The sequence below is a fragment of the Prionailurus bengalensis genome, chromosome X (genome assembly GCF_016509475.1).
Source record: "Prionailurus bengalensis isolate Pbe53 chromosome X, Fcat_Pben_1.1_paternal_pri, whole genome shotgun sequence".
Lineage (NCBI taxonomy): Eukaryota > Metazoa > Chordata > Mammalia > Carnivora > Felidae > Prionailurus > Prionailurus bengalensis.
The window spans coordinates 126,631,845-126,651,234 of NC_057361.1; the positions used below are offsets into that span (position 1 = coordinate 126,631,845).

The 19,390-nt window shown below is 49.7% G+C and overlaps 1 protein-coding gene across 7 annotated transcripts; it reads left to right on the forward strand.

The window, feature by feature from the left end:
- Positions 1-718: 718 nt before the first annotated feature.
- Positions 719-18,525, forward strand: ZNF275 (zinc finger protein 275). 7 transcript variants are annotated; one of them, XM_043571309.1, is made up of 6 exons: positions 719-860; positions 10,577-10,669; positions 11,134-11,242; positions 11,710-11,780; positions 12,002-12,093; positions 12,406-18,525. In XM_043571309.1, the coding sequence occupies exon 6, from the start codon at positions 12,464-12,466 to the stop codon at positions 13,589-13,591; it is 1,128 nt and encodes a 375-aa protein (XP_043427244.1). In that variant the 5' UTR covers positions 719-860; positions 10,577-10,669; positions 11,134-11,242; positions 11,710-11,780; positions 12,002-12,093; positions 12,406-12,463; the 3' UTR covers positions 13,592-18,525. The 7 variants fall into 7 exon arrangements, with proteins under 7 accessions (XP_043427244.1, XP_043427242.1, XP_043427247.1 ...); XM_043571307.1 differs by having other exon boundaries at positions 12,005-12,093; XM_043571312.1 differs by lacking the exon at positions 11,710-11,780.
- The last annotated feature ends 865 nt before the right edge of the window (positions 18,526-19,390 follow it).

Genomic DNA, 19,390 nt, shown 5'->3' on the forward strand with positions numbered 1-19,390 from the left:
GAACTGGCTGTCACTACTTGCAGCGCTTCCCCCCCCCCACCCCCATCGAAGAATCCTGTTGGTTTTTCTTCATAGTATGACCTATTTTGAAATTAACTCAAATGCCTTTCCCCTCTACCCCTATTCCCACATGGGTGCGCGCCTACACACACACACACACACACACACACACACACACACACGAGCTACGACCTTTGGCGCCAAATACGCACCCCCTGAGGGCAGGGATCCGGCCTGGTTTTGCTCACAGCTGTATTCTTACTGCCTGGCACAGTAAGGGCTCACAACGGCATTGGTGACTCAGTAAGGAGCTTTGACCCCTCACGTGAGATCTGGCTTTGCTCTGCTTCGCTTTCGGTTCCCGTCCCCCCACCGTCACTAGCATCCAGAAGGCGTCCGAGGGGGCAGGGTTCTTTCTATTGCTTCGTTCCTTCTTTCATGGGCTGGTTGCTTCGTTCGATCACTCATTCATTCATTCATTCATTCATGCATTCATTCATTCACTCACTCATTACCACATTCATTCCACTCCTCCCTCCTCCACTTAGGAATCAGGCCCGCACGCGCAGATCCCCCGCAGTCGCGCCCGCCCCTCCCCCTGGGTCTCAGCCCCGCCCCCGCCCCGCCCCGCCCCCTCTCCGGGCCAATTGGGGCTGGCTGACCGGGCGGGGCCGGGGCCGGGGCGGGCCTTGCTCCCCCACTACCCCCGGCTGCGCCCGCGGCTCCGGAAACGCGCCGCGGGGCTGCTGGGCTCAGCCGGGCGCGGGCGGCTCCGTGGCGTTTCCTGCCACGCCGGGCCTGCCTGGGCCGCGCCAACGCCGCTCCGCCGAGGTCCGCGCGTCGGCCGCCACGGGGCCAGGGTGAGCGTGAGGGCCACGGTAGGATGTGCGCAGGGCGCGGGAGGGTGTGCAGGATTGGGCTGATCGTTTGGGCCACGGGAGGATTCGCAGGGGGGCGGCCTGGGAGAGTGCGCGAAGCTAGGGTGAGTGTTCCGCAGAGTGTGCGGTGGGGGACGGCCAAGCGTTTTTTGGGGGGCGCCTCGGGGCCCGCTCGGCCCTGAGGCCATACAGAGTGAAGGACGAGTCTCATATGGCGGGTACGAGGAGGCCCGAAGGCCTTCTCGCGGGGGCCGGCTCTCAGAGCGGGAATCACAGATGTGCCGAGGCCTACGCTGCTTTTGAGGGGACACGAGGAAGTGGGAACTGGTCGTTATGGGAAGGAGGGGACCCCTGCGCCAGCGCAATGGAGGCTAAGGGGGAGGGGGCGTTGGGAAGGTTAAAGGGCTTTTACCCGGTCTGGGGGAGGGGCTGAGACGCAGTCAGGGGCGCTGGATGGATGAGCTGAGGACGGTTCCTGCTGATGGAGTTCCTCCTTTTCTTTTGGGTGGGGGTTGAGCCTCAGGGTGGCGGGGAGGGATGGGGGACTAGCCCAGAATCCAAGAACTGTGAGGGAGCGCAAGGGGGGGCAGCCCTTGCTGTGTGAAGATGAGCTCCAGGCTCTGGGTCTGAACAGGGCTTTTTCTGTCACCCTTCTGGGGGGCCATATCTCCTGCTCCTATGCCCCCCCCCCTTAAACTCCTTTGCTGCCTCCTCTAGTCTATATTTGGGTGATTAATTACATGTCTTTTTCCATCCTACCCCCACAAACACACGCTTGCCTGCGGCCCAAAGCCCGTGGTCCCATTCAAACACCACCGCCCCCCCCCCCAAAATCCTGGCCCTCTTCCCGGAGGTCCCACCCTGTTCCAACTGACGCCCTCCAGCCAGCGTTGGCCTAGCCTGGCTGCCAGCCCCCTCCGGTCTCTTTGGTCAGTGAAATATTTTCTCTTAAACCTCAGGCTCGACATTTTTCCTTTACCAAAGGATTTCAGATGAAATTGCCAGAACAGCACCCCCTCTGGGTACTAATGCTGCCTCACCCCATTCCCCATCCTCCCTCCCCCATTGAGCCTTTAAGTAGAAGCAGCTTGCACTGTGCCTTGCACAGTCCAGTCCATTCCCCAAAAATGTCCCTGGATCTATGTTTAGAATCCTGATGAGCAGTGATTTTCAGCCTTCTTTGGGTGAGAGACCCCTTGGAAAATCACTAGAAAGTGTGAATTCTCTTCCGCGAAGTCTGACAATCAGCAAAGACAGTGGGATCCCATACTGGAGGCTCACAGGCCAGAGTCCTGTCTTCTGAGTGCTGGAGGTGAGGAAGACTCCAGATTCTAGACAGGCCCAGCACTAACAAAGCGCAGCTCCACATTCCAGTCCCAAGAGTGCTGGTTGAAAATGCAGATTCCTTGGCCCCACCCACACCTGCTACTCTGCCCTTTGAGTTCTTAGCAAACCCCAAGCCAGGGTTCTAACACCCTGATCTAGCCCTGCTCCTAACCTGCCTGGGCTCCCCAAATGAGCAGCCCCCATACCCATGTAGAATCTCTCATATCCAGGGCAATGTAACCTAAATGAATCTAAACTTCACAATTTATTTTGATTTTTAGTAAGATGCCATGCGTCTTCTTGGGGAAAGCGCAACATAAACCTTTCCTCAGTTAAGTACAACAAACACTACAAAATCCCCTTCTGGTCTACCTTCTGGCTTTTTATAGAAGGAAAAGAAAACAGAAACCTAAACAGAGAGGGACAGGTGCCCAGGCAAAGTGAGAGAGGAAAACTGGAGAAGATGGAGACAGATGCCTCCCACCCACGCACACGGAAAAAGACACACACAGACACAAACATCCCAAGAGAAACAGACTTTCCTGGTGAAACACCCTCTCTTGGCCCTTTAGGATTCTGCCACTTCTAGCAACAGCACGCTTGCACGGTACAGGCTGGGCCCAAACAAGGCCTTCATGGCCACATCCTGACGAGACAAGTTGAGAGCATGTGAAGGCCAGGCTCAGCTCCAGCCCAGAGGCTCGGGTCAGCATCCTGGCCTTGCCTGGCCGGGGTGGATCAGGATCTCGGCAGTGTGTGTTGTCTCCGTCTGTCCTTTGGTTAAGTACTCATGACCCAAACAGACACGTTCTCAGAAGGTGCATCCAAGTCTGCTTCTGTCCCCCCAAATTATTTCAGTCTAACAGGTGGGACCTTTCCTGCCTGACTTATCGCTCAGAATTGTCCCAAGACACAATGAGCCATCCTGGTATGTCTCTTTTGGGTAAGTCTGGGTGTTTACAGACCACGTCTGCTGGCCTTAAAGCTGGTCATGCTGTTAGGGTGAGGATGCCCACGGTGAGGATGCAAGATGGTGTGAAATATTCTTTGCATTCTAGAAGTGCTTGTATTTTCATGTATGTCAGTGTCACTAAACTGTATTTGCCCACAGACAATTCTCAGTCTAAGCAACAAGACTCAAAGGAAAACAGATCTCTAATAAGGAGAATTGGGAATCTAGGTAATCATTTGAATGGGACAGAAAGCTGCAGGCACCCATCTGAATTAGATGCTGAAGAGCGAGGTCTCTTGTCTGACCTATAAAGACACCCTCCAGGGCATTTTTGCTCTGGCCCAGAACTGAACTGAACACCATGAGCTACCTATTGTCTTCCAGGGCCTGAGGACATTCTGCTACAGGTCCTTATTTAGATGTTCCAGGGAGTCCAGGTATTTCTGGCACCCCTTAGAAGTTTCTAGAAGCTGCCAGATAGATCTAGTTTGGGTGGCCTTGCTACCTCACCCCTGCTCCACTGCACAGGGAAAAACAGTACCTGCTAGGGAGGTTGCATGGCTGTTTGTGCCACGGACTTGGTCAAACACTGATCTTTTAGGCTCAGAAGCGACCCTTACTAGTAGCCAGACATCCTGAGGAGGGATTCTGAGCTCAAATGCAACCAGAAGACACCTAATTATTCACTACCTTTTTTTTTTTTTTGACATGGGTTATTTTTTGTCTCCATTGAATTCAACTCTTAATTTCTGTTCTTTCATATCAGAGAGGAATGATTATTCTGGTTCTCTGAATGTTGCTGGTTCTATACAGAAAATTCTACATAAGTAAGTTGACTAAAATTTACATTGCCATCTAAAGTACATATCAGGGCTATTTCTGCACTCACATGAGCTCTCATGTTGTAGAATACATTATTCAGATTGTCAGGCACTGGATTAGCATTGAGAGGATTTCCCTGTGCTCATCAAGCAGCTGCATGCAGTGTCTAGGGTGGAATCTGCAGTCAACCTTTGATAGGGCCTTCACTCTCAGGGAGCATATAGTCATTAGACCACACTTCAGATCACACTTAAAGAAGAAAGATAATATTACTTATATTAAGAGGCAGAGATTTGCCCCATGTCAGGCTCAATGCTGACTGCGTGGAGACTGCTTGGGATTCTCTCTCTCCATCTGTCCGTTTGCTACAGGTCCTTCATTACATTCAGTAACTGCCTGTTCTCTGGATACAGCCTGGTGTTAGAAGGCTGCCTATTTCTTTTCTCTGGTGTGGCTCAAAAAGTCTTAAATCTTAGGAGCTGGACCTTAGGCAAGTTACTTAAGCTCTTGGATCTATGACTCTCTTCTGTGTAAAATGGAGGTGGTAATAACTATAGGTTGCAATAATGAAATTATGTGAAGGGAAGGAGAAGCACAGTAGCAAACACATAGTAGGTGCTCTGTAACTGAAGGTTTGCACCATTTAACATGCCCCTCCCCCCATAGTTTATCCCGTGTCCACTCAGTGCCAGGGGCTCCTAGAGATGCTGGGGATTCCAGGGGTGACCAAGAAAGAGCAGGTCTCTCTCCTGTGGGAGGTGACATTTCTCCTGGGGAGTCAGGTAGAAACAATTTCAGAGGATTTTTAGGTAGTGAAAAGTGTTATGAGTACATCGTGATAGGACTGGAGAGTGAAGACACTTTGAGGAGGTTGACACTTGAATGAGGCCTAAATTCTTAGAAGGAACCTCCTGTGGCATGTTCAGAGCCCTGAGGGGCATCACCTTGGCATATTTAGGACAGAATGAATGCCAGAGTGTCTGGAAAGAACAACTAAGATGCGGGATGAAGGATATGGGCCTGGTGGCCTGGGCCAGGGTCTTTTTTTTTTTTTTAATTTTTTTTTCAACGTTTATTTATTTATTTGGGACAGAGAGAGACAGAGCATGAACGGGGGAGGGGCAGAGAGAGAGGGAGACACAGAATCGGAAACAGGCTCCAGGCTCTGAGCCATCAGCCCAGAGCCTGACGCGGGGCTCGAACTCACGGACCGCGAGATCGTGACCTGGCTGAAGTCGGATGCTTAACCCACTGCGCCACCCAGGCGCCCCTGGGCCAGGGTCTTTTTAAGGAGTTAAGGCCTTAGGTCTTTGGCTTGAGGACAGTGAGACAAGTTTATAACAGGCCATCTTTCTCAAAAGGTAAATGTGAGCTATTCTGTCCATTCCACTTGTGAGCAAAAGCTCAATGTCAATGGAAGTGAACTTTTTCAATGAATTATATAAGTAATCTCTGACCAGTTTGTTTTGTATTGGAAGTCAAAGTCAAACCAGACATCAAATATATACCAGGAAGAATCCAACTGCCCAGAGGGGGCCCTACCCAGGTGACAGTGGGACATGGAGGGCTTGGCTGCTGGGTACCTAGGGCTTCACTCACACACCAAGGAACCACCCGTGCTGGGCAGTGGGTTAAAGATGGAAATGGGGCTTCTGTGGACATTTAGACCATAGGAGGCCTTCTGCTCTCACCTGTGCATGGCACTGAGAACCTGGGGAGATGAGCCCAGGAAGTCCCAATCCCATGGTCCTATCTCTAAGCTTTCTGTAACTGCCCACACATTCCTAACAGCCCTTTCCCCTGTATCTACCTTGACCATGTCAGTATCTCAGGATGTTGCTCAGCTCCCAGGGCCATTCCCCATTGTCTCTCTGGCCTTAGCCCTGCACTCTTGCATGCTGAGCATCTTTCTTATCTAAAGTCTACCCAAATCTTTTAAAATTGTTATTCTTTTCTGATTACCAAAGAAATAGAGCTTGGTCACTAAAAATTCACATGTTGCAGAAACAGAAAGCAGAAGACCATTCTAAACCCAGACTCTTCTCCAGTGTGGCACATGTTACAGTATAGGTGTGCTCATTTCAGCTACAAGTCACTCTGTTTATTCCTTTTTTTCTCCTAAAATGCAAATATATACTTAGCAAGTCACTCCCCTTCCCCTACGCTCTTTGGAGTTTTTAATAAACAGTTACTGTCGGTCTACATCTTCTATGAAGGATTTGCATTTTTGTAATCTGCATGTCATCCATATTGGCCACCTGTTGATTTTTTTTGCATTTTTTTTCTTGTTTTCTACCACTTGTTGATTTTATGTTCAAGATCTCCAGTTTTCTTCCTGCTCTGAGTTCTAGGACCCTTCAGTAAGGTCTCCTGAACACTGCACCACATTCACCATTCACCCTCTCTTCTTATTTTGGTCCTTGGGATTATTTAGACCCATAGTATATTGTTTTCCATTGTTTTATTTTTCACCTATCTATGTCTTTACATTTAAGGCCTTTATATGTAAAGCTTCTTATAGACATCATAAGGTTGAGTATTGTTTTTTTTTTTTTAATATTTTTTTTCAACGTTTATTTATTTTTGGGACAGAGAGAGACAGAGCATGAACGGGGGAGGGGCAGAGAGAGAGGGAGACACAGAATCGGAAACAGGCTCCAGGCTCTGAGCCATCAGCCCAGAGCCCGACGCGGGGCTCGAACTCACGGACCGCGAGATCGTGACCTGGCTGAAGTCGGACGCTTAACCGACTGCGCCACCCAGGCGCCCCGAGTATTGTTTTTTTAATGCAGTCTAATAACCTCTGCCTTTCAATTGGGTGTTTAGTCCATTTACATTTAACTTAATTATCCATGTGCTTGGATTTAAGTTTGCCATCCTGTTGTTTGTTTCTTTTTGTCCCATCTGTTCTTTTTCCTTTGTTTCTTTACCTTTCTTCTTTTGGATTTTTTTTTTTTTAGAATTGTATTTTATCTTCACTACTGGCTTATTAGCATGCATGAGAGTCTTGGAGCGCTTCCTAAAACACACAATCATATGTTTTACTTACACATATGTTATAAAACCCCACACTACCTTAATATTATTATTGTTTTAAATGATCAGTTATTTTTTTAAAAGATTTAAAAATAAAGTAGTGGGGGGTCCCTGGGTGACCCAGTCAGTTAAGCGTCCAACTCTTGGTTTTGGTCAGGTCATGATCTCACAGTTCATGAGTTCAAGCCCTGCACTGGGTTCTGCACCAACAGTGCAGAGCCTGCTGGGAATTCTGTCTCTCCCCTCTCCCTCTGCCCCTGCCCTGCTTGCTTTCTTTCTCAAAATAAATAAACTTTTAAAAAGTAAATAAATATATATAAATAAAAATAAATGAGGTAGAAGTGTTTTCTACTTCCTCACATATTTACATTCCTGTTCTTCTTCATTCCTTTGAGTAGATCCAGGTTTCCATCTGGTATCATTTTCCTTCACCTGAACAACTTTCTTTAATATGTCTCATAGTACAGGGGTGCCTGGGTGGCTCAGTCGGTTTAAGCACCTGACTTCAGCTCAGGTCAAGATCTCATAGTTTGTGAGTTCAAGCCCCACATCAGGGTCTCTGCTGTCAGCGCAGAGCCTGCTTCAGATCCTCTGTCCCCTCCCCACATCCCACACCCCTCACCCCTCACCCTCCACCCCCGCTTCTCTGCCCTTCCCCTGCTCACGTGCGCGCTCTCTCTCTCAAAATTAAATAAAAACATTTTTTAAAAATATGTCTCATAGTACAGGTGTGCTGGTGACCAATTCTCTCAGCGTTTTGTCTCAAAAGATTTCATTTGCCTTCATTTTTAAAGGGTATTTTCCATGAATATAGGATTCTAGGTTGGCAGGGTTTTTTTTTTTTTTTCCTTTAGCACTTTAAAAATGTCATTCAGGGGCGCCTGGGTGGCGCAGTCGGTTAAGCGTCCGACTTCAGCCAGGTCACGATCTCGCGGTCCGTGAGTTCGAGCCCCGCGTCAGGCTCTGGGCTGATGGCTCGGAGCCTGGAGCCTGTTTCCGATTCTGTGTCTCCCTCTCTCTCTGCCCCTCCCCCGTTCATGCTCTGTCTCTCTCTGTCCCAAAAATAAATAAAAACGTTGAAAAAAAAATTAAAAAAAATAAATAAATAAATAAAATAAAAATAAAAATGTCATTCAGTTGTTTGATGGCTTGCAAATTTTCTGATAAGAAGTTACTCTTTGTGCCTCTGTAAAGAACAGGTCGTCCCCACCCCCACCCCCCACAGCTTCTCTAAGATTTTTCTCTTTATCACACTAGTTTTCAGCAATTTCATTATGGTGTGTTTTGGTGTATGTGTGTGGTTTTTTTGGTTTTGTTGTTTGTGTGTTTAGTCTGCATAGAGATTGGTTCTCATCAAATTTGAGGGAAAAATTCCAGCCATCATTTTTTCAACTATATTTTTATCCTTTTCCCTCTTTTCCTCATCTCAGATTCCAATCACATATGTGTTAGGTGCTTTTCTGTTATCCCAGGTCACTGAGACTGTTTTTTAAATATCTTTTTTTTCTTTCTGATCTTCACTTGGGATAGTTCCTATTGCTATGTCCTCAAGTTTTCTAATATTGGAGGGGAGGGGATTCATTGTCTAATCTGCTGTTAATCACATCCAGTGAAATTTTTATTTTAACTATCATAGTTTTCACCTCCAGAAGTCCCATTTGGATCTTGTTTATATTGCCCATTTTTTTCATTATGTTTCTGTTTTTCTTTCAATACTTATCCATAGTTAAACTAGCTGTTATCCTTGTCTGTAAGTTTCATTTTTGAGTGTTTCCTATTGACATGATTTTCCTTGCCATGGGTCACATTTTCCTGCTTCTTGGCATTTCAGTAATTTTTTTCTTGGATGTTGGACATCATAGAGATTATATTGTTGAGTGTCTAGATTTTGTTGTTTCACTTTGAGAAGTGTTGGACTTCCTTTTTGGGAGGTAGTTATTTATGGAACAGCTTCATCACGTTGAAGCTTATTTCTAAGCTTTTCTAGAGCAGGTTCAGGGTAGCTGTGACTCCAGGGGTCAGTCAGTCATACTACAAGGCCTGGCCCCTCTGATTCTATACTGAATGCCCTCGGTGATCACGGAGGACTCTCTACCCTGGCTGGTTGGATACTGAACATCTCCCTACCTTTGTGTGTCCTGGAAATTGTTCAACTTAAAGCTTCCTGGTCATTCTTTTCCTAGTCTTTGGGAGTTTTATTATGCACGCATGTTAGGAAAAGTTCAAGGGGAGCCTTCTGCTGATTTTTTGGAGCTCGTTTTTCCTGCATAGCTCCCTCCTTTCTGGAACTGTGTTCTGCAGCCTCTAGCTGCATCAGCTGCCCCAAATGCTAGTCTGTGTCTTGATGGAGCCACCAAGCTCTGTTTGAGTCCCCCCCCTTCCCTACACTCTCAGTCTGGCAGTTGCCTCTAGGCAGAGCCGGGGCAATGATAAGGCTCATCTCCATTGTGTTTCTTCTGTTGGGATCATGATCCAGCACTTCCTGCTGTCCAATCTCTGAAAACTTATTTCACAGCTATTTTGTCCAGTTGTCTACTTGTTTATGGCAGGACATCATTTGTTCCTTGTTACTCTATCATGACCAGAAGTGGAAGTCTCTGTCTATCCCTTTTAATATAATATCTAATTTTATGCAAAAGTCTTTCTGGAGTATCTGGGTTTTCTACTCCGTGAGCTACTGGAAAAATGCCTCCTTCTCAGTCAGGTCTGGATTGAATTGAATTGACTTGATATCAGAACAGAAACCATAATCCTGTTTCTTTGAAGTCACTGAAATGGGAGGCCTATGATGCATACACGTTTGTGGTATCTTAATTACAATATTTCACATATTTTGCAATCTGGGAGAAAAAGGTAAATTGTACATATCGTTCAGATCTTTTATTTAGCAGCTTGGTATTTGAAGATCTTTTCTTTGCAGCTTTTTTTCCAGCAATTTTGTTCAACTTTTCATTTTGTCAGACATACCACAGAAATGGTCTGGTCTGCATCTCTCTCGCTGTCACCTGGTTCATTGTTTCAGTTGAATGGGGTATGGCCTCTAAAGGGCCTTGCTTCTGGTCAAGAAGACATAGCTTCTCTTGCCTCCAGTGGCCCAATCTGGTTTTTCTGTTGCCCCTACAAAGTTGGAAAGGTCTCTCACTTCTCACTTAGTTAGTTCTTCTGATATTCTTTTGGGGAAGCTTTGTTCCTGGACAGTGTGAGCACTGACCTCTTTGAGGCCAGCTGCTAAGGAAACCTGCAGCTGGCCTGTCTCTGAGAGTCAGTCTTGCTACCATTCGTTCTGCATCTGTGTCTATATTCTCTGGGCTGTTCCTGGGCCAACATTCATTCGTTTTGTTTGGGTTCTCTCTGGCCTGCCTGTATTCTCTGCTAGCCTGTTTTCTCCACTGTTTGGGGTCTGTTTTCTTAGGCATACCTGTGGCTCCGGCTTGTCACTCAGCTACTGTGCAAGAGAAGACTGAATAAGATTTAAAACCAGGGAAAAGGAAATCACTAGTCTTGTCCTAGGCGACCCAGAGACAGGGCTATTGTCACTCATGGCTCTTTTCACTTTCCTTAGCTCTGCCTTCCCCCCCAGGGTCTTGCCCTTCCCCAGGATGGACCCCCAGGAAACCAGGTCCCGGCAGGCCCTCTTGAGATCCTTGAGGCCCAGGTGAGCTGTGCTTCCCCCTGCCTGGCTTGGGAAACTGTCACTGCTCCCTGAGTCTGCCTTAGCCTCTACCTCTTTTCCCAGCATGACACACTACAGGACTTGAACCCCTGCTGCTGCCTTCCATCCCTCTGCTGTCCTCCTCAGAGTCTACCAAGAAATGGGTACCTGCTGGGCCTGTAATTCCCATTATGCTGGTGCAGGAGCTGTGTTTCAATCCAGGAAAGTGATTGAACTCGGGTCTCTTGGGAAGACAGTGGGAGGCCAAAGCGAAGGCCATGGCCCAGGTCTTCTGGTGCTTGGTTAGATTCTCTTTCCAGGATTTCTTGACGCTTGTGCTTAGATCTCCACGCTAGCAATGCACATCTACTCCGGACCCTCACCTCTTATCCCTGCTGTTACTAGTGCTGCCCCTGCCTTATTCTAGAATGCACAGAAGGACTGCTTATCCCTGGGAATTCTTACAGGATTCAGTGACATTTGATGACGTGGCCCAGTACCTCACAAAAAAGGAGTGCCTGAGACTGGACGCTGAGCAGAGGACACTGGCATACTACAGGAATGTGAACTCCGTGGGTAAGGATGTCCCCGGCCCTCCACCAGCTTCCCCACAGCTTCGTGGTCCTGTTCAGCCGAGTGAGGGTTGAGGAGCACCTGGATTACCCCTGCACAACCTTGCCTTCTGGGGGCTTATGCCCCCCTACCCTAAGGATCAGCTGTAAGAAAACGCAAAGGGTCTGCCAACCCTCACCATTTCAAATTGGCAGGGCCCCCTCCCAACTCCTAAGGGCATGGAAAGAAGCCTCCTCAGGTTTTTACTGGGAAAGAAATTAGAACAAGGTGGCCACTATCATTTGGAAAACTTTTTTTTTTTTAATCCTAAATTGCACAAAAACTGAATGGCCATTTTATTACAGTTTGTTGGTGAGAGAGAGATTGGCACGGCAAGGCCCTATGCCCTGTTGAGGGCTGCACATGGTGGGAGGGGCGAGACTGCTGAGTCAGTTTGGGAGTCGTGGAACAGTAGGACTTTCTGTTTGCAGGCACTGAGGAGTGTGAACAGGCAGAAAGGGAGGACCAGCTCTTCACAACAAGTCCCTGGCACTCCACCCAGGTGGGCCCAGACTCTGCCTCATCCAGTCTCTGGCGGGAGCCAGCCCTTGGGAAAGGGCAGGGATGAATGAGTTGCCTGAGGGCACAGCCAAGCTACGTATGCTTGGTGGATTAAAAGAGTTTTGACTTTGAAGGCCATGCGCCCCGCTCCCCCCCCCCCCACCCGGCTGTGTTCTGATGGCATCTTTGGCTGCCACCAAAACCCTTTTCCTTTTCCGCCAGCAGGAGTTCCTGTTTTGATTGCCGCCTGGCTCCTCACCTGGTACAAGGCCACGTGGTGCTGGCAGCTGAGCCATCCCTGAACACAGACTGAGGTAAGCATTCCGCCGAGTGCAAAAGAGCCCTGGAAAGTGCGAAGAAACTGTGGAGGAGGCCCCCGCTGAGCCTTTGGGGAGGGGGTGTGGCTGCTTCTCAGTCACAGGAGGGGAGACCTCCTCAGCACCCCTTTGGTAGGGGGCGTCCAGCAGTGACACCTTTCTGCCCCTTTCCTCTGTAGTCCTTGCTTCTGGTTGGATGGGCACTGGCCACCTTGCTGCGTGGTCTCTGGGCCCTGTGCTCAGCAGCTGTCTCAGGAGGAAGGTGATTGTTGACCAAGGAAAGTAACCTCCTTCCCTCCTCCTCTGCAGAGTACGGTGTCTTGTGGTGCCCGTCTCCAAAAGCATCTTGGTGACACAACAGCAGAGAATGGGTGAAGACGCTCAGCCCCAGGAGATGGCGTCCACCAGCTCCCCGATGGCCGGTGCACCCAGCCCTGAGGTCAAACAGAGCAGAGACTTGGAGGGGAGTGGGGGGAGCCCCCAGAACCTGCCCATAGAACATCACTTTGCATGTAAGGAGTGTGGGGATGCCTTTCGGCTCAAGGTCCTCCTTGTGCAGCACCAGAGAATTCACAGCGAGGAGAAGGGCTGGGAGTGTGGCGATTGCGGGAGGGTCTTCAGGGGCGTCTCTGAGTTCAATGAGCACCGGAAGAGCCACGTGGCTGCAGAGCCCCAGCCGGGGCCCAGCCGAGCGCCGGAAGATGCCATGGAGGAAAGGGAGCAAATGGAGAGGGAGGCGAAGCCCTTCGAGTGTGAGGAATGTGGGAAGAGATTCAAGAAGAACGCAGGCCTCAGTCAGCACCTGCGCGTCCACAGCAGAGAGAAGCCGTTTGACTGCGAGGAGTGTGGGCGGTCCTTCAAGGTGAGCACCCACCTCTTTCGCCATCAGAAGCTCCACACTTCCGAAAAGCCGTTTGCCTGCAAGGCATGCAGCAGGGAGTTCCTGGATCGCCAGGAGCTCCTCAAGCACCAGCGCGTGCACACCGGCCACCTGCCCTTCGACTGTGACGACTGCGGCAAGTCCTTTCGGGGTGTCAACGGCCTGGCCGAACACCAGCGCATCCACAGCGGGGCCAAGCCCTACGGATGTCCCCACTGCGGCAAGCTCTTCCGGAGGAGCTCAGAGCTCACCAAGCACCGCCGGATCCACACTGGCGAGAAGCCCTACGAGTGTGGCCAGTGTGGCAAGGCCTTCCGGCAGAGCTCCAGCCTCCTGGAGCACCAGCGCATCCACACCGGGGAGCGGCCCTACGGCTGTGGCGACTGCGGCAAGGCCTTCCGGGGGCCCTCCGACCTGATCAAGCACCGGCGGATCCACAGCGGACTGAAACCCTACGAGTGTGACAAATGCGGGAAGGCCTTCCGGCGGAGCTCCGGCCTGAGTCGCCACCGGAGGACCCACAGCGGAGCGAGACGCTGTGAGTGCAGCGAGTGTGGCCGCGTGTTCAAGAGGCGGGCGGCACTGCAGAAGCATCAGCCAACCCACCATGACTAGACGAGGCCCCGAGGCCCACGGCCCCAAGGCCGGCGGCGGCTTCCCGCGGGGGGCGAGTCCCTAGAGGGGAGGGCAGAGTCAAAGGAGATGACCAGTTTTGTAGCACTTATGTCTGTTCTCGTCCGGAAGGTTGAACCCAATTTATACCGTCACCAGCAATTTATAAGTGCACACGTTTCCCATTTTGCCTGTTGAGAGTTGCTTCTACGACATTCTAATTTATTTTGACTCGTTTAACTGGCAGGAAGTACCCTCAAGGTATTTGACACCCACGGGCCTTGAAGCAGGAGAAGGAGAGAAGAGACACCTGCCTGCGGGGGTGAAGGGGCTCGCAGGACCTCTTCTCCAGGCCGCTCCCTCAGGAGCGACTCAATGACGGCCTCCGTGTGACGGGACCCCAGCTCTCCTGGAGAGAACAAAGCCCCAGAGTCGTCTGGCCTACTTGAATTTATAAATTTTTAGGGATGTAAATAGAATACTCAAATGTCTTATAATATTTAATTTATTAATTCAGTTATACATGCATATTGTAAATCACATACTACATAGAATAATATATTAATTTAGAAAAGCCGCCTGTTTTCCCTCACTCCGTTCCACAAGATCATTTTATCCTAAAGCCTCACACGCAACTCTGACCTCACCATCTTCCCCAACCTCGCAGCCCCCTCTTGAGTCATCCAACAGTTTCAAAGCACATCCAATGGCTTCAACTCATCCAAGCTGTGTGCCATGTAGCACTGTGACAATCCCTGCACAAAGCTCTCGCTAGAAGTTTCCTCCCAAGCCATAAGTACCTGTTCACATAACATTAGGACGATTGTTGGTTTCTTCAATTTGTCCTGTAGCCCTACAACATAACCACTTGATGTGTTTGCCTTTTCAAATGACCTTTAAAAGACTTTTTTGAAGCATCTATAACTTGTCATTGTGAGGTCATACTCTTAGGAATAAGTACTGAATCTGGGTTACGTTTCTTTTGCATCCATTTTTCTTGAACCAGTTCATTCCAGTGACTTCCACGTGTGTCCAAAACTAGCATCGGTTGGGGTCTGTTCCAGGCTAATAGGTCTTGTCCTCAAGCAGCACTGTTTTCTTCAGAATTAAATAGCTGAGGGCACCCCCATAACAGGGACATCTCCAGGACTCAAGTATAAGGTGATGCCTCTTGTTTGGGAATGGTAGCCTCTCATACAGAGCCAGCCCTCTGTTTCGAGCTCTGTAAAACAGGGACGATCCCAGGACTACCCCTAAGGTTATCATGGGAACTGTGATGCCACGCCTGGCCCGAAGGCACACACTCAGTGAAGGTCATCTCCTGTCATCACCATAATTATTGCCATCATCCTGTGACTCATTAGTACAAGAACTGGGGATGGACCCAGGCCTCCTGACTCCTAGTCTCATCTTCTTTCTCTCATGCAATGACTTAAATACTGTTCCTGTTTCCTTGCATGCAAACCGTACGTTTATCTCCTTTGACCAGTTATCAAGTTACCTTTGGAGATAATGACTTTATACAGCAGTCCTTTCTACATCGATTGTGATGGTCTCTTTTCTAGTTTTATTGCTTTGCTCTTTGGAGCAGTTTTATTACATTTTTGTTGTGCGAGCTCTTAATTTTTACATACCCGGGCATTCACTGTTGTCCGTGAAGCCGTAACTTTCATTGCTTCAGTAGTTAGATATGATGATGTTTTTTTCTAGAATTTTAATTACAAGTGAAAAGTTGAAAGCCCTGCCCCACCAGAAGGTGGATGCACCAGGTGGGCAGGCTGGATGGGAACGGGCCCTAGAAGCAGGCTCTCTCCTCATCCACGATGCGGACTCTGCATGTCTGTGGGCAGTACTTGACTATCCAACCTGGCCACTCAGACACGCGAGAGAAACTTCCATCTCGGATGGCCAGAACATTCTGACTGTTCCTCAGTATAGCCCTACCTGGCAGCAGCAGGGCTGGGCCTCAACTAGATCAATGGGGCGGTCCAAACGTGGTCTTGGCCACAGCTGGCTGTCCTCCAAGCTCCTGGGAGCTTTGGCCATGCCCAGCACGGATTCAGTGCCTGAGCAGCAGACCCACCAGAGACACATCTCCTCGAACACAAGAAGACTCACTTGACCGATGCTGTCATGTGGATTGCATCCTCCTCCTAGCGAGTGACTCTGGAACTAGAAAGAGGTCAGTTTGGTGGCTTTTGCTTTGGGCAACTAGGGGGAAATTCACCCACGTGTTCTGATGTTACCTCCCGCAGCCACACCCAAGGAGCAGCAGAGCAAAGGCTCGGAGAGGAACGGCGCCCCTCTGATGCTCGGTGTGGCCTGGTGATAGAAGCTGGCCACCACAGGCCTGGGCTGTGACTTGCAGCAGCCATGCCCGGGAGGGGTGACAAAAGAAGGGTTTGGAGGGCACCGATGCCCTTCTGACGGCCTGTGTGGCATAGAAATAGAAGCTGGTCGTCCCAGGGCCAGGCTGTGACTTCGACAGTCTCCCCCAGGGGGAACAGCAGCAAGGGCTGGCCAGAAACCTGGCCCCCGGTGGCCTGCAGAACCCGCAGGTAGAAGCCAGCCATGCTGGGGCTGTGGTGTGACTTCCCAGCAGCCGCGCTTGGGGGGGCCTCTCGAGGGCCCACAGAGGAAGCATACGCTTCTGAGGGGCCCGCCAAGGCTGAGGCCGAGCTTCCTGGCAGGCACATCTGGAAGAGCTCCTCAGGCCCCCATCCTGGGAAGCAGGGTCCCATGGCGACCCCTGTGACCTTAGCCAGAAGGTCCTCTGGAATGGCCCCCCGGGCCACAACGGTGGCTCTCTGTGACGTCTCCAGCCTGACCCTCAGGCTGGAGAGAAGCCAACAGCACCTGTTACATAGCAACTCCTTTTGCTCTGTGGGCTTCAGTTCTCGCAGTAGTTGTGAAACTGTGTCTGCCATCACCGCTTCCTTCGGCATCAGTTTTCTCTTTTCAAGCTGTCAGGACGTGTTTGACACCACTGTCATTCGGGAAAGAATTTGACATTCACAGGGGGCAAGTCTGGCAGCTTTCACTGGGAGCGCTCTGCCATTTCTTGCTTGTTCGCTAGCCATATGTCAGGTTTTATGAAGGATCCAGATACAGTATTAACTCAGAACCTAGCGTTGTCGTCACTTCTCCCTCTCTCCCAAGCCAGGACACAGCATCTTGGCATCCTGGCCGCCTGTCCTGCCCTCCTTGACTTTTTTCCATTCCCCGTTCTATAATTTTCTCCCAAACCCTCTTCTAGAGTTAACACTAAAGACCGCATCTTCTCTGTCACTGTGTTTGCGGGTGAAGTCTGTGCTCTCTCCGGCGCAAGCAGTCTGTGGCTTTAACGTGTGTCCTGTAGTGCCAAGTTCAGTTTTTGCCTCTGGTAACTTGGGGGTGGATTTCCTTGGCTTCTGTAGGTATACTGCTACATCAGATGCAAAATGTGATCAAGCTTCCTATTGTGTGGGCTCGTCTATGCATTTGTGTATCTACCTCATTTCATTTTTTCTTTCTAATCACCCGTATTTCTTTTGCAAGGGAAATGAAGAGCAGTTGGGTTACATAGAATGCCGACTCGCATTAGAAATATATCCTTTTCTTATATTCTGAAAGAAACCTTCCATTGCTTTTATTAAAGTTTTGAATACTTGCTGAAATTTTTAAATGAAAGTTCCTGTTTACCATTTTTGCTGCTTATTAAGATTAACTGTGTTGATTAGTTGTGTCTTACCCACTTCTGCATTTCCAGAATGAGCCCCACCCAATCACAGAGGGTACCTTTGTCTCACAGTGTTGGCATTCCACGTGCTCTGGGCTTCAGCCCTGTTGTATGCCCTGTGACCCTCACTCCCCTTCCAGGCCACACTAATCAAACCAGAACTGAACAGTTGACTCAAGGGCAGCACCTGGTCATCAGAGCTGGCTGGCAACGACAGGCTGGGCCTTTCGGGTTCTCTGTGAAGTGCAAACAAGAAAAACGAGAGAGAATCTTCTCGTTGGTATTGGAAAGAAGAGGGAGCCACACAGCATTTAGGGGAGTTGACCCGATAGGTGGCACCAGCTTGAAGATCCTGCTAAGCACTCCAGAGCTATCTCCCTGAGGCAGTCCACGCCCCATCATGTTCTTGGATTTCTGGCAACTGCCCTCACCAGTTCATTTGTGTCCCCACCAGAGACTCCCTTGACCTGAGCCAGCCTGATTGGGTCTCTGCTTTTTGCAATCTGTCAAGAGTCAATTGCCTTTTACCAGTTGGCTGCTTCCTGAGAAGAATCACATGGCTGGTTTCCCTCATGTTCTACCCGACTCGAGTTCGTGGCCCGAGTCCCACCTGACTGTTGTAGACACCTGTTTAAATGTGGTACTCTGTTCACTCAAATGGGGAAAACCTATGCCTTTTAGTCTCAATGAGTTTGACCAATGCCTCTGTCCGGGTGTTCCTGTACGGATCCCATGTGTGCCCCATGAAATAAGTTAAGTCAACACCCGCCCTGTTCTTTATTTTGGAAGTGTCTCGCTACTTCCAGAAAATCTGTGAGATTGGGGAATTGAGAATTTCTCTATTACTAGTATACTTAACATTCTGTACTTCTCCTCATGGTATCAGTTTAGCTGTTTACTTTGGAAACTAGAAATGGTCTCTTTTAACTTGGCCTTTAATGTTATTTGCATATCTAAGAAGAGTAGCTGTGTCCGCCCCAGTCCACGGTTCATTTGTTGGCGCTTTTTTCTCATCCCTCCCTGATCTCCTTAACTTGTCTGTTTTATGGCACTTACTATAATCAGCCTTGCACTAGAGCTTCGCCCTCCCTACCCTCTCCCACCTGTTAGATTGTGAGCTCTTATAAGACAGGGGTGACCCTTCATGTCTGATTCCCCTACCAGATCTAGCACAGTGCCTTGCATCAAGTAGATTTCAATAAATATATGTTAAATGGCATTGGTCTTCCTTGACTTATTTTGTCAGAGTTTCGGTTAACAGCTCTTCCCTTGCTCCTTTCTCTGCCCTCTAAAGTTCTTGCCCCACCCCCCACCCCCACTTACTGGATGCCTGGAGGGGACAGGAGGTGCCCCCATGAGGAAGGGCTGGTTTCCCTGGACATTTGAGCTGTCCCTTGGCAGAAGAGGCCTGTCATTCAGCCAGGTCCCTTCTCCCACCCTGGCTCGGGCTCTCCTCAGAGTGTGAATTCCAGGCGGGAGCAGAACACCAGGCTGGACCCTGAGCTCCTCCCTTAGGGACCAGAAATAGAGTGACGGAAGTGGCTTGAGGATCGGCCAGCCTCTCTGGTCTAGGTGAGGGTGGGAGTGAGGAGGTCAGTCCTCTTGACCAGTGGCTGGCCCTCTCTCCAATGATCATTGCCTCCAGAAAGGCAGGTAGTGAGGACAGGCCCCTGGCTTCCTGACCCCCCTCACCTGCCAAATACAAACAAGGCTCACCTGTGGAGTCAGCTGCCCAGTCCCAGAAGGGCAAGCACCCAGGAGCCCCACGAGCACTTGGGTTGGGATCTCAAGGGCCATGGTGTGCTGTAACAGCAAGGAGAAACTGTTGGAAAGGAACACGCCTTCCCCCACCATCCCAATCTCCCTGGAGGTGCCCAGGCAAGACCCATGTCATCTTTCCCCCAGGGTCCCATCCTCATCACTCTATCAATTAATTTTCCACCCCAAATGCAGCTTCTTGGCAGGTGGTGGTGATACGACCACACCCCACTGCCATCCCAGCCATCTCTGCTCACAAGCCAGTTGTTTGGAGAGAACCATTCATCTGCTTTGCTGGTTTCATGATGTACTTGCCACTGAGAAGT

Excerpts from the sequence above, each read along its gene's own strand:
- ZNF275 (XM_043571309.1), top strand. The coding sequence starts at position 12,464 with ATGGGTGAAGACGCTCAGCCCCAGGAGATGGCGTCCACCAGCTCCCCG.